The sequence below is a fragment of the Amaranthus tricolor genome, chromosome 10, assembly GCF_026212465.1.
Source record: "Amaranthus tricolor cultivar Red isolate AtriRed21 chromosome 10, ASM2621246v1, whole genome shotgun sequence".
NCBI classification, from domain to species: domain Eukaryota; kingdom Viridiplantae; phylum Streptophyta; class Magnoliopsida; order Caryophyllales; family Amaranthaceae; genus Amaranthus; species Amaranthus tricolor.
Genome location: NC_080056.1, coordinates 16504929 through 16520688, shown reverse-complemented (window position 1 = coordinate 16520688; position 15760 = coordinate 16504929). Strand labels below are relative to the sequence as shown.

The 15760-nt window shown below is 35.6% G+C and overlaps 1 protein-coding gene across 1 annotated transcript; it reads right to left on the bottom strand.

The window, feature by feature from the left end:
• Window positions 1-14631: 14631 nt before the first annotated feature.
• On the bottom strand, window positions 14632-15239 carry LOC130824906 (uncharacterized). Its single transcript, XM_057689927.1, has 2 exons — window positions 15235-15239; window positions 14632-15187 (listed from the first exon to the last, which is right to left on the bottom strand). Exons 1-2 carry the CDS (start codon window positions 15237-15239, stop codon window positions 14632-14634), a joined length of 561 nt encoding a protein of 186 aa, XP_057545910.1.
• Window positions 15240-15760: the final 521 nt, after the last annotated feature.

Here is a 15760-nt window from a genome sequence, read left to right as displayed (position 1 = left end):
TTTCATACATATGCCAAGTTTTTCAATTCTAACCATTTCAAAACAATAATATATAATAATAAGTTTTGTGCACCAAGTTTCATGTCAAATAAATCAATTTTGACTCAGTTTATTACTATAGTCAATTCCAATGATAATAAACATGGTTAATCAAAAACATTAACACTAATTAGAGCATGTTAATAGTTGTCTCAATTTTAACATACCACCATAATACACTACAATAACACGTATAGCCAATCATCTTGTCTCCATTTAAAACCCTAACCTTTATATGCTTAAAATCAACCAATCTAACTCCTACCCACAACAAAAATGATATCAATATTGCCCATGTACTACTAACAACACATCCCATAAATTTACAATGATAAAGACAACATCTTGTTTTCTAAAACATCCTCAACAAGGTTGTATATGTACTTTTAACATCATCAAAACACAGTTTGAAAGCACAATTGTTGTTTAAAATTTGTTTAAATTTTTCTTAAGTCAAACCCATAACAAAATTATTTTTTGTTACACAATTGATAGTTAATATTCTAAAATTAACAACATCATATAGATAAACGATGAACTAGAAATTAAAAGAAGAGATGTTACTCACAATGGGTAAGAAGAGGGAGAAGGCTAGAGTGGTGCTATTGTGTGCCACATACAAAAGAACCATTTTCGTGGGTGCTCTTATATGAACGAAACAGTGAGAATGAGAATGAGATTGAGAATGGGAATGCAGAAGAAATTGAAGAAGAAATTAGAGTAAATGAAGAAGAAAAATGGCTTTGTAGTATGAATTAAACAAGGCGCGTTTCTAAAACAAAGAATATAAATATATCCTACGGTTCTATGGGAACTGCAGTGTATAACTGTTGAACCTCTTGAGTGTTGATGATGACTACACTTTATTTAAACAAATCTGTTTTTAGAGATTGCGTGCAGGACAAATATTCGGTCTTGATTATGATCCTTGATAGTACCTATGACTTGGTCTATGGAAATGTAAATTTCAAAAGGATCCAAAAGATGTTAGAAGAAGTATATCGCTTAGGATGTTAAATGTAGACAGGAGGTCTACTATTCCCAAGTTTGATGTTCTAACAAAACTGGAAATTGGAGACAGCACACTGTTCCTGGATTGGAGTCAGCTTAATACATCCATTGAAATTCTGTTTTTAATTATATTTTTTATTTTTAGTCGATGTATTAATTAAAGTTAATTTGTTGCATTAATAAATTATTAAAGTTAATTGGCAATGTATTTTCCAAAAGTATCTAACGTGTTTATAAGCCTTTAGTTTAGGGTCTATATTTAGTGAATAATTAAATTGGCTAAATATAGCAACATTAACTGATATTAAGGAAGCCTTAGCTATTGTTAGAATAACCATCCCTAATATTAGTAAATGGATAACCATCCCTGATATTAGTAAATACCAACCGTTCCTATTATTAGCTAAGCATAACTGTGTCTATAATTAGTTAAGTACCCGTGGTTATTATAGGAAAAAGGGAACTAAAACTAATTTTAGTATATGGGAACTGTTGCTATTATTAGTATATGGGAACATCGGTTATTATTAGGATAATCGTGAGCTTGAATTTGTCAAGATTAATACCTATTTTTAGATATTAACCGTAGGACGTACTTGGATCGTAAGATCCACATTATTCTCCTTATTATTTGGGATAAGGGAGTAGTGGTTGGTTTCTTCCTTTTTATTAGGGAATTTAACTCTATAAATTGTGATCTATTCGGCTGTTCTTACGTGTATCCAACGTATGAGCTTTATCAATTCATGCGATATTTTTGGAATATTTACAAGAAATATTTTGTTTTAAAAACGCCAATTAATTTTATAATATTTTCTTGTGCAACTTATTGATTTTATTTTTGCAAATTTTTATTCTTTTTGTAAGGGTTTTTGAGTGAGTATATGTAATTAGACTTGGGTGAGTCTATGGGGCATTAGTTAGCTTCGAGTGAAGCTAGTGAGGAGATTAGCTTCTAGTGAAGCTAAGTTAGTTGCTTTTAGTGAAGCAATAGCAAAGAGAGTTTGGCCTAGTTGATGCGCTTCGAGTGAAGTAAGGTGTTTAATGTAATTGTAACAAGTTGCCTTAAACATAGTGAAGAGTTTAGAAATCCCGTGGGGTCTTGGTTTTTCCTTCTAATTAGGCCTAGAAGGTTTCCACGTAAAAATCGTGTTATCTCTTTCATTATTTCGCTCTAAGTTTAAGCTTTAATCATTTTATTTAATTCTGCAAAAACAGGGCAAAAATGCTTAAACTTGTAATAACAACAATTCACTCCCCCCCTCTTGTTGCTGTTCGCATCTCTAACTCAGTCTACAATAACCTATAATATGATGCTGTTCTTTTGAAGCCGCAATATATAACCTATATTTTTTCCCCTGATTTTTTCAAGCACTTTTATGCTGCATACAGAAAGAACCGCAATATTTGATGCAAAGCAGATAGCTTTTTTCCTACTAGTGCTAGTAATCTCATTAAATTCACCAAAGACCACTAAAAGCCCAGAAGATTCCCTCGAAATGTTCCTCAACAACTCCTAAGTATGACATTTACTGGGTCTATCCAACCAACCATAAATACCACACGCAAACCACAATGCTGTCCCTATTGATCATCTTTAACCTCCACGAGGATGTGGCAGTTCAAAAAAGAGATCAAATTGACCGCCAAATCTTTCAACCACAAACCAGTTCCCCTTGAATGACCAATGTTTTTTACACATGTACCCTCATGGAACCCACATTTACTTCTAACTATCTCTAATTTACTATTTCTTATTAATCTTTTCATAACAAAAACAATATTTGGACATTCTCTCAAACACCAAGAACGAAGTGCCTGAACTATCAAAGGATTATTCAGCCCTTGACAATTCTAACTTAGCATTTTAATTGGTATTCCCAGGGTTGGAGGCATCAAACCTCCGCTACCTTAGCACATTAATAAATTATTTGGACATACTTAAGATATTAAAACGATTTTTCATATGAACTATTGTATAAATTATATAATTTAATTAATTAATTTATTGATTAGCTAATACGAGTTTTGAGTTATCATCAATTAAAAGAGTTGAGTCTTCAATATGTTAGTGACTAATTGCCATATGTTTTTATTTCATTGATTTTCACTATAATAATGAATATAATCTTTAAATTGAAGATTATAGGATAAAAATTTATATGCTTGTTAATTTATAGTTTTTTTTTTCTAACTCAGTTGTAAAAATTATTAATTCATATGTAGGAGTCAAATTGATGAATATAAACAAAAAATGATTTTCTTTTTTATGTAACAGTTGTACATCGTATCTTTAATTTTTAATGGTTGATAATATGGATTAGTATGTTTAAGCTTGCAAATAAAGATCAATCTAATAATTGATGTTGTTAATTTGTAACATTAATCTTACAAGTCATTTGAAGAGGCTAGTCTCTTGTTCAAAAAATGCATTAATATTGTTGTGCATACATATATGGGAAGGTTTGCTGATGCTTTAAAGAAAAATGTCGAAGATGATAGAGTTATATCTTAAATCTAATAATATTTTCAAGATGATGAGTGGTTGGCTTCAGTTGATGCATTAGTGGATCAAATAATTAAGAAGTTAACTATAACAAAACTTTTAAATGAAAATGCTGAAATTCAACTAATAGGACAAGTGATACCAATGCAAAGACAAGATATAATCGATACGACAATTATTCCATCAGCTTTTAAGGAATGTTGCAACATTAGTTTGGGACCATCGGTTGTGGAAGTCTTGTATGTCTCACGTTTTGTGGAAATAAACAAAGACATCTTTAAGAACTATCATAAAATGAAAAAAGAGTTGCTCGATTAGTGTTTCCTTGAGGAGACTATGGACAAGTTGTGAGTATTTTTTTAACTTTAATCATTTTCATGCATTGTCTTTGCTTTTGTAACCTTCAATGGATTCTTTTTGCAGTGAGAATGATTTTCTTTTGGTAAATTTCATGCATTGTCTCGTGAGTTTGTCCTGACTCTTTAAAACAATGGAAAATTTCAACCAATATTTTCTATTGTTGGTTTGTTTATTTGAACATTATTAAAAGAAATCAGGAGCTACATATGCCTGATAAAAGCTTGAAAGTATTTTTATGCACCTTCCTAAATTGTGTGTAAATTTTTTTTATCCTTAACCTTAAGCATTTCAAGGTATTTTTGATTTAAAAAGTATTTATTGATAATTTGTTTTTGGTTTTTAGTGTGCTTTGGGAATGTTACTTGGTGAGAACAAAGGATGATGCTAAAGCTAATGAGTGGAGTGTGGAGGTAGTGGAATCAACTTCATTTGTTCATTCGAAATCCCTTGACATTTCATAGTGCCACACTTATTCACGAAATCATTTAATTAGGTAGTCGTTTGCAATCTTTATCTCTGTGCCGAAAAATTGATTCTGAGCAATGAATTGAAAGAAAGCTGGTTTGATCTCATAGTTTGGATTCTCCTTCTTTTCCTTCTTCTTCTTCTCTCGATTTTAGGATTTATAGGTACAAAGTGTACACAACACAACACTAAACAATCGTTATCAAGTGCAAAGTTAAGAGAAAAGCAAAAACAAATCAAAATGAACTAACTAATCAAGAAAAATACCTAACAACGTCGCTACTCCTCGACAACGGAGCCAAAAACATGATCGGGACTTTACGTCCTTCAATAGTTATACCGCAAGTGCAGGGCGTAGCGTAGTACGCTTAGTAAGTATGGGTCGAATCCACGGGGAGTGGGGGTCAAGTGAATGGTTTCTTAATCGATTAGTGCGTTCAACAATGTATAATATGATAGTTGATGATAGAAACATCTAAAGCAAGCAATTAAGACTATTAAAAATGAAATATAAGCATAAAAGTAAATACAAATGCAATAAACTAAAGTAAGAATAATATGATCAGTAAGCTAATGAGGCAAAGGTTAGGCTTTCTCACCATAGTAGTGTTTACTAAACTTCAACCTAAGGTCATGGATGCTTTGTTTATGGGGAAGAACGTATCTTAGATACTAATGTTCTCTCTTGAGCAACAAAAGCTTCCTAAAACATACTCAACTACCTATTGTTATGGAGCTAAGCACAATTTAAACATAGAGAACGCATTCAACATTTCCAATCAAACCATCTACCGATTCTCATGGAGATCATTCAAATTTTAAGCATGGATTATCATTAGAAATTGACTCTTGCCCTCAATCCAATGACACTACAAAAATAGCAAAATCCATCTCAAACCATAAACAACACAACTAAGCCGAGGTACAAAAAACAATTTAGACTACATACATGTTGATAATACCTAGCCTAAGCCAATATGAACTACTCACTCATACTCATATTGAAATTGAAATTTACAAACAAGGCAAGAATCATAGATGAATGTATTAAACTAGAATAATCTAAAAAGATGAATACAATATAAGTTGAAGAACTATATGAAACATGAATATATGAAATTTAAAACAATCAATTAAAAAAGAAACTAAGTGAAATTAAATTGAAAGCAATATAGGCAAAAGATAGATATTACTCTTTTAGATTCAATTTAAGCAGGAACAAGATGATTGTTGATTATTTAAAATAATAGCTTCCAATAGCTTCAATAATAATACATAAATGGATGAAGAATTCAAAGCAAGTGGGGGTCGTGGTTTCATGATTGCTTCACCACCCCTAGGTTGTAGGAGGGAGGTGTCACCCCTAATTGATAGGGAGTGGCTATACAGTCCTAGTAGCAGCAAAAGAGGAAGCAAATCTGATTGGACCTCAAATGATATTAAAATAGATCGCAAAAAGCTGTTGACCGCCCATTTCGCTCGACCCGATCCAACCCGCTTAACCTGGTCCGCTCGACCCGAGCCATTTTGCTCAATGGTCGAGCGGAAGATTGTACCTTAGAACGCAACCTAATAATGATCAAGAGCTACTAGAAGTGTAACTGCAGGTCGCTCGACTCGAGCCACCCCACTTCTTCTGGTCGAGCGACCTTCTGAAGGGTTTTGTTCAGCTTTTGATCTCAAGTGTAGGTATAGGGCTGCTCGAGCTAGCTTGGCTCGAGGCATTTTGGCCGAGTGGCTTAATATGGCTTATGTTGGCTCATCGAGGCCTTGTACCCTTGAGCCTCCGGAGTTGGGTAAGCAGTGTATGCATCAAAAGTACTTGATTTGTGCTCGATTTGATGAGTTTTACCTAAAATGCAATAAAACAATAAAACATAAAACCAAACATAAAGTCCTAAATGAAACAAGTATAGCAATATCAAATCCCAGCATAATCAAACCGAACTGTGGGGATAAAATTTGAATAAAATGCAGCTAACAAAGTCCCCCAAGCCAAGCCCTTGCTTGTCCTCAAGCAAGTGTTCAATCAAAATTAAGAAGACAAGGAACATCGCAAATGCACAAAATGGATCTTAGGAGAGCTATAAACATGAAAGCACATGCCACGAAATATCAGCATATGTACGGCAAATTAGCAAGTCATGACTATTAATTTTAAAAGCTTGAAGTACGCACCTAATTCCGCATATCATCCAAACAAGTCATTAAGCGAGGATCTCACCAACTGAGTCTAAGACTTCCAACCTGATCACAATGGGTATAAGTGGACCTCACTTTTGGGTATGTTAGCCAAGATAAACAACCTCACTTAAGTGTTTAAAGTTACGCTCATTCCCTCATCCTATATCTCAAAGTGATGTGAGCCTGTAAATATAGATGTGTCAAAGTTTCGCACCTCGATACTCAGCATGTCAAAGGTTATGACTGCACTAGAAGTAGGTAGACTGACCTAAAGGGTAAAATTTGCGTAAAACAGTGGAATGTGATGGAAGGCTAGTGAATAGAGGTTAAATGAAAGTGGTTTAATGAAAAGAATAACATAACTAGATCGCTTTGTTTATGGTTTACACAAGTTGGCATCAATATTTGACATTTTTCTTCTTATTTCCCTTTGTTTTAATATATATTACAGATAACTCAAAGATGGTTGTAAATATATAAAATTGTAGTGGAAAAGTATATACATAATTGTTGACCTTCGGACTAATATTAGAGTATGGTCAACTAAAAAGGAGACTTATAATGATTAAGGATGTACAACTATAAACTAAAAGACAATCACCATAACTATACACTCGTGGTGATTTAAATGAAACAAGATAAAAAATTGCAATTTTTAGAAGTGCCAAAGAGGATTAATAGTCTATTGAATCAAAACTAAGCAAAACTAGTATGCTACTAGATAGTGTCCGTACGATGTATGGTTTTATTAAATTTTCAAATATATTTTTAGTATTACTTAAGAAATTAAAATTTTAAGAAATAAATTTTACATCATATTTATATCTCATTTCATTCTGAATAGCTGTAATATTTACATACATTGTTTGAATTGTATCATACTTTGCATTGTGGGCGTAAATAATGGTGAAAATTTAATTCATGACAAATAAATCACAACAAAAGACAAAGTATTTGATTATATATTTAATATAACTATATTTATACTTCTATTTGTTTATTTTAAATAAAAGGGAAAATAATTTCTTCATGAAGTATATAATACAAAATTATAAATATTTTTAATAAAAAAAATAACATACCAATTTATTCTAACAAAAACAAATATTAATTTATATAATGTATTACAACTATTAATAACACACATCAAAATCAAATTTAACATAAATATTTATGCAATATTGTTTTATAAAAGTTTAAACAAAAAAAATTATTTATCATAAAAAATATAAGTGACCTGCATAAAGATAGTCACAACCTAAATCACATTAGAATTATGCATAGCATTTAAGTAACCAATTGTATAAACAAAAATTCTCATAAAAGTATATTATCTTTTCACTAGCTCAAAATATCCAATACACTTAAATAATACTCATTTAATAAATAAAATGGAAAAAACATTAATACATGAATTCATAATATATCAAATGATGTAACATAAAAAGTATTAAAATCAATCAATAAGGATAATATTATAGTCTTAGTTAGAAAGTAACAAAGTCAAATATATAAATATTAGTCATAATAACAAAGATATCATTATTGAGTTTTTGAGGGAAAATTTTTGTTGAGGTTGTGACACGTAAGCTATAATAAATAGTGATGATGTCAGCATGTTTTGTTTTTGTAACACCTCGGCCCAACAGACCGTCGGTGACTACTCATGGAGACTGTAGACTGGCCCCACAGACCAACACAAGTCTTTCAGCGCACTTTGGCCTCACTCGTATGCGTCCGGGAAAACTTTTCAGGAGGTCACCCATCCTAAGATTGCTCCCTACCAAGCATGCTTAACTGTGGAGTTGTTAGCAAATGGGCTCCCATGAAAAGAAGATGCACCCTGTTGATATGAGTAATTTATCAATCATTTGAAATTTCAATTTGGGGTATCACACTCACCCCTACTTAAGAATACAACGTCCTCATTGGATCATAGTTTCAGGATCTTTTCCAATGCTTAGTTTGTTGAACACACAATTAGCCATGGTTGCAAGGTTGCTCTGATACCATTTGTAAAACGTCGGCCTAACGGACTGCTGGTGACTACTTATGGAGACTGTAGTCTGGCCCCACAGACCAACACAAATTTTTTCAGCGCACTTTGGCCTCACTCATACGCACCCGGGAAAACTTCCCAGGAGGTCACTCATCTTAAGATTGCTCCCCACCTAGCTCCCCACCTAGCTCACTTAATTGTGGAGTTCTTAGCAAATGGGCTCCCATGAAAAGAAGATGCACCCTGTGTATATGAGTAGTCTATCAATGATTTTAAATCTCAATCTGGGGTATCACAGTTTAGTAATAGTTATAGTAAAGAAAGAAATGTATGAGAAATACGTAGGTTAGAATATGGGTTTAATGTTGGATGAAAATGAGTAGGAGAACGAAATAGATACAATTTAATACCAACAGCTACAAAACCCAAGTTGCCACATCATGCCTAGTGCGCTACAAATCCACAAACTTATCAATTTACATGAATGCACAATAGGGGCTCAATAAATACTCACGGGCTCAAAATATATCCACAAGTACCGAAAGACGATGCCACAAACCAAATCCTGCTTGACTATTGTTTTGAAAACTCAAAGGTTTACTAGTTCGCAAGTCAAAAATGTAGAAAAATAGTCTAAGCTTGCTAAAATACCATACACAAGTAAACAAGAAAACTAACTACTGCTAGCATTCATATGTACAAGAGGAACAATAGAAAAGCATATCAAGATCGGACACAAAACTGCTCAACTCCTCCCCGAAGCCGAACTGAGCAGTGTCTTCAATGCGACAAAGGGCTTGAAGAAAGTGCAAGGGCTCTAGTCATCGCTCTCACCATCATCATCATCATCCTCATTATCATCCTTCACCTCCTCATGATCCTTGTCATTCTGAGCCCTGGGGCCAAAAGTATCGCTCGAAATACTGGCACCACCAACATCACCATAAACATACCTAAAGTCACAAGGCGGAGGTGTGTACCATGATGGGAGTACATGATGCGGAGGGATGTGCCCCTGCTTATAGTGATGGTCATAAATAGGATATTGGCTCTGTCGGTAATCGACCATTAACGGATTGAACCGACTTTGGTGAGCCTCTACCCGATCAAACATTTGGTCAAAACCGTCCATACGCAAATGTAAACACTATAAAGTGGCGAGGACGGGGTCTATGGTATCATGGAGTGGTGATGGTGGGGGTGGAGATATAGCATGTGGGGGGCCACCTTCTTCACAAGTAGAAGAGCCACCTTGCCTAAAAATATGGCGAAACATGTTACTAGAAGCCTAAGAAGGTTTGGTCTAAAACCCCATTCGGGGCGAAGGTAGGAGCCTAAGATAATCAAATCATTACTGTTTGCTTTATTAGACTCATATTTTACCTTTATCGTAAAAGCCATGAACTTGAACCAAATCCTGATTGCAGGATGGTGAACCTTTTTTAGAACTAAGTTCTAAAGGTTGGTCAAGTGTTCACCTGAAATTAAAGGCCAAATCTGGGAGAGGTGTTAGCAATAATCAATGCCCTCTCTGCTATTAGTTTAACCAAATAAATCAGCAAGATCTAAAACAGTGAGTTCTTGCTCCACTTCTCCTATCCTGAAATAAAATGTGGATTCACTAGTATTGTTTTGTGTAATGGTAAGAGAACTTAAAAATTCTAACACTAATTCAGGGTAAGTCTCCCTATGTATATTAAAAAAGAATCCCATGCCTAATGCCTTAAACAAATGCATTGTATACTAAAAAAATTCCTAGAGTTCTCAGGACATTAGCACATATAAAATGCATATAAAGAATGAACCTCTCCTTCATGCTAGTAAATTTATCCTTTTGAGCTTGATCCCGAAATTGTACATTGGGATATTCCTCATCTCTTTCAATTTCTGGTTCCTCTTGTGGTAAAGGACTCCTTTCACTCCTTCTTAGTCTTCTCCTTGGTGCCATTGTTATGAATATTGATAATTCCTACAAATGAAGAACAAAAACAAGGGACAAACACAAAGATTTCAACTAGAATGTATAAATTTGTTAAAAGAAACAAAAATTAACCCCAAAACAAGAAATTTTACCTTAAGATTGAAAAAGCCCTAATTCTTGAAGATTGGATTGAAAATGGTGATAATGGTGTGAGAAACATATGTAGAAGATGATAAGAAAGAAGCAAATAAGAGGATTTGAAGAGAAATGTTGAAGAAGGTGAAAGAATTGGATGGAAATGAGAGTTAGGGTTTGGCTTTTAGTGAGAGAAAGAAGGAAATGCAAGTTCTTTCGTGGGTGCTGTTTCAAAATGAGGGTTTATTTTCGTGTTCAGCTGATTTAAATAAGCAGCTTGACAGAATCTGTAAGTCTCTCGACCGCGCGAGCTCGCTTGACCGGGTCTAGCGGAGTACAATTCTTCATTTTTTGCTTTCTATTTAAAAATTACAGCTTCTGAAAATTTTGTCATTATTGCTCGAGTGGATCGAGCGAAATGTGTGATCCTGCTCAACCAAGTTGAGCCATTCCCCTGTGCCCTGGTTTCAACACCTGATGCTCGCTTGACCCGGTGATGCTGCTCTAGGTAGTGGGGGTCGAGCAAGGTCTTTTTCAGCTGATTTTTCATTCTAATCACTTGCAGTGCAATGCTATATTTAAAACCCCCTTTTGCTCAACCCTGAAGCATCACTTCTGCAAATTTCTCAACTTTATACATATTTTGAACAACTCAACCTTTTATTCCTGCATCCATCAGTTTGGTGCAAGCATGCAATATAAAACATGATACATAAATATATACAAAAACAAGATATGAAAATAAACATAAACAAAATACTACCAAGTTGGGTTACCTCCTAACAAGCGCTTGTTTAAGGTCGTTAGCTTGACCCTTGCGCATTATTCACTTTAACACGTGGGGACTCAAGCGGCATCACCAGTGGCCCCGCTAAAGGCTCACCTGCGCGATAGTGTTTAAGACGTTGACCATTCACCTTAAATGTTTTCCCTTTCGCATTTGACAGTTTAATGGAACCATAGGGGAATACCCTTGTGATCTTGAATGGACCCGCCCAACGTGATTTCAGTTTTCCTAGGAATAACCTCAAACAGGAGTTGAATGGTAACACTAAGTGTCTAACCTCAAAGTTTTTCTGTTAAGACCTTTGTCATGCCATTGCTTGGTCTTTTCCTTGTATAGCCTTAAACTCTCGTACAATCCAAGCATATCTCATCATATTAAGGGCGGCCCAAAATGCTCTATGTTCCAGCTCTACTGGTAAATGGAACGGTTTCCCACAGACTAACTTGTATGGTATAGTTCTAATAGGATTTTGAATGCTGTTCTGTTAGCCCAAAGAGAGTCATCCAACTTGTTTGCCCAATCTTTTCTTGACCTTGCAACCGTCTTCTCCAAAATGCTGTTGATCTCCCAGTTGCTGATTTCTACTTAGTCACTAGTTTTCCGATGATAGCTTAGACCAATCTTATGATAAACTGTACTCCATATTTCTTCAGTATACCTTCAAATCTCTTTTCTAAAAAATGTTGCCCTCCATCACTAATCAATACTCTTGGTGTGCCAAAACATGGAAAAATGTATTTCTTGAAGAGCTTGGTAACCACGCGCGCATCATTGGTAGGAGATGCAATAGCTTCCACCCATTTCGACAAATAGTCAACTGCTAGAAAGATATACCTATTCCCATATTAGGATGAGAATGGCCCCATGATATCTACTCCCCATACATCAAAATCTTCAATTTCTTGGATGTTGTTAAGCGGCATTTCATTTCTTCCTGAAATATTCCCTATTCTTTGACATCTATCGCAGGATTTGACATAGGCATGCGTATCTTTGAACAGAGAAGTCCAGTAAAAACCACAGTAAAGAATTTTTGCAGCAGTCTTAGAGGTACTAGCATGACCTCAGCAGGGTAGATCGTGACAATGTGAGATAATAGAAGGTACTTCTTTTGGTGGAACACACCTTTTAATTACACCATCAACACATCATTGAAAAACTTCTTCTTTTGCTGAGATGAGTATCCGTCAGGAATGATTCCATTTGTTAGATAATTGGCTAGATCATCATACCATAGAACACTTTTCATACTTACGGCTAAGAGACACTTATCTGGAAATAAATGATTCATTAGAGCTCCCAAATTTGTTCCATCATTATGAATCAGACGGGATAAGTGGTAGGCTACAACATTCTCCGCACCCTTCTTATCCTTAACTTCTGAATCAAATTGTTGCAACAGTAGAATCTACCGAATCAGCTGAGGCTTGGCATCTTTCTTTGTCATTAAGTACCTCACGGGTACATGATCGGTATGGACGATGACCTTTGAACCCAACTGGTAAGGTCGAAACTGCTCTGTAGCAAAGATAACTGCAAAAAGCCCCTTCTTTGTTGTTGCATAATTCATCTAAGCTGGATCTAGTGTCATACTTGTATAGTTAATGGCATACAACTTGCCATCCTTTCTCTGCCTCAAAACAACCCCTACTGTATAATTACTCACGTCACATATAATCTCAAAGGGGAGGCTCCAATCCGGTGGTTGGATAATACGAGCAGAGATAAGAGCCTGTTTCAACCTGTTAAAAACCTCAAGGCAATTGTTAGTAAACAAGAACGGGGCATCTTTGGCGAGAAGCTCAGTTAGAGGTCTAGCAATCTTGGAGAAATCCTTGATAAACCTTCGGTAAAAACCAGCATGACCAAGGAAACTCCTTATTCCCTTAACTTAAGTTGGAGGAGGCAAACGCTCTATGACCTCTACTTTCGCTTGATCTACCTCAATACCCCTATTGGAGATAACATGACCTAGCACCACACCCTATTATACCATGAAATAGCATTTTTCCCAGTTTAGGGTGAGGGTTGTCTCCTTGCACCTATGGAGAACCTTTTCTAGGTTGCTTAACCATGCTTCGAAAGATGTTTTGTACACATAAAAATGATCCATAAATACTTCCATAAAATCCTCAATAAAATCAGAGAAAATGGCCGGGGGGAGGGAATTGCAGAGACCAAAAGGCGTCCTTCGATATGCAAAGATCCTATAGGGACAAGTAAAGGTGGTCTTTTCTTGATCATCTAAATGGATAGGGATCTAGAAAAATCCGGATTATCCATCCATAAAGCAAAAATACGAATGATTTTTCAAACGTTCCAACATTTGATCAATAAAAGACAAAGGGAAATGATCGTTACGGGTTGGTTTGTTCAATTTCTTGTAATCTATGCACATTTTCCAACCCGTAACTGTTCTAGTGGATACTGACTCACCATTATCATTCTTCATAACAGTCACGCCACCCTTTTTGGGTACTACCTGTACGGGGCTAACCCACTTACCATCAGAGATATGGTAGATTATGTCCCCGTCAAGTAATTTCTGAACCTTTTTTCTCACAACATCTTTCATATTAGGATTCAATCTCCTTTAAGGTTCTATAGATGTGGCATGATCGTCATGAAGAAATATTTTATGCATGAAAAAAGATGGACTTATACCAGTAATATCATCTATTGAATACACTATGACTTTCTTGAAATTTTTAATCAATGCAATCAATTCGTCAAGTTGGGTATTATTTAGTTCAGCATTAACAATTACTGGATAAGTTTCATTTTCACCTAAATAAGCATATTTTAATGAAGAGGGAAACATTTTACGATCTACCTGAGGAGGCGTGGATCTCTCTTCTTTAACCATCACAGAAGCGCAAACCTTTTTTCCTTCACTGGTTCCATATAGAAATCTGGTTCATCTAACTGCTTCCTCAAACTTGTGGCTTCGAACACCTTCCATCCTCGACTCTTTCTTAGATTTACCTCAAAGGATCATCGTACTATGGGTACATAATCTCAACTCTTGCTACTTCTGCTTTGCACAATGATTCATCAGCGGGCACTTTCATCATTGAGGAAAGATGAAACTCAACGTTCTCCCCCAAGTTCCATTGAACAACCCATGTAGTCTTCACAAAATCTCTCCCAAGAACGATAGGTATGACATGATCTTCAACAATATCAATAATTACAAAATCACAAGAGACATAGAACTTCCCTACTTAGACTGGCAAATCTTCAACAACTCCAACTGGAAATCTTACTGATCTATCGGCTAGCTGCAAAGACATTCTTGTTGGCTTGATCTCAGCTTTGATCCTCTTGCATAAAGATAGCGGCATGATACTCACACTAGCTCCCAAATCAACAAGTGCTTTCTTGACTAAAACTTTACTAAATTTGACTGGAATGGTGAAACTCCCAAGATCAGCTTCTTTCTTTGGCACTTTACACCCTAAAATAACACTACAATCCCCTCTCAGTGTCTCTACTCCTATTTCTGACAGCTTCCTCATTTTAGATAACACCTCCTTCAAAAATTTGACATAAGAAGGCATCTCCTTGATAGCATCGATGAAAGGAATGTTGATCTCAAGCATACTCAAAACTTCTAAAAACTTCCCATAGTTTTCTTCAAGCTTACGACGTGCTAATTTATGTGGGAAAGGAACATGAGGTACATATACATCAGTGGTGGGCTCCTTCCTCTTATTTGGGGTAGGTGCTGGTTGTTCCTCCTTTTCCTCCTCATTAGGTGCTTCTTCCTCTACTCCTCTTCTTCATCATCAGCAACAACCATAGGTGGTGCCGCTTCTTAGTGTAACTGCATTTACATTCTCAGAAGAATTTTTCGTGGTGTTGCTAGGCAGCTGTCCACTGGGTTTGGAAAGGTTGCTCAATTGTTGTGCCATCTATGCCATCTGATTATCAATGATTTTGTTATGTGCTTGAATCTGGTGGATGGTACTAGAAGTATCAGCATTAATCTTGGATTGAATAGCAATGAAGTTCTCCATCATGGACTCCAAATTTGATTTCCACAGTGGGTTTGGTGGTTGTGGTCTCTCAAACCCTAGGCGTTGCTGGTTGTATGTTGGTGGAGGTTGGTGGTATGACGGTGGGTTCAATGATGCATTAGCGTTTTTATACGAAAAGTTGGGATGACGATTCCAACCTTCATTGTAGGTGTTGGAGTATGGGTTGAATTGTGGCTTTCCCTGGTTGTATACTGCATTAACCTGTTAGCTTGATGACGATTCTGCTTTTGCATACTCTGACAGTGAATGACCTTGGATTCCACACACTTCACAAGGCTTCAATGTGTTACCTACACTCAACTGGTCCATCCTC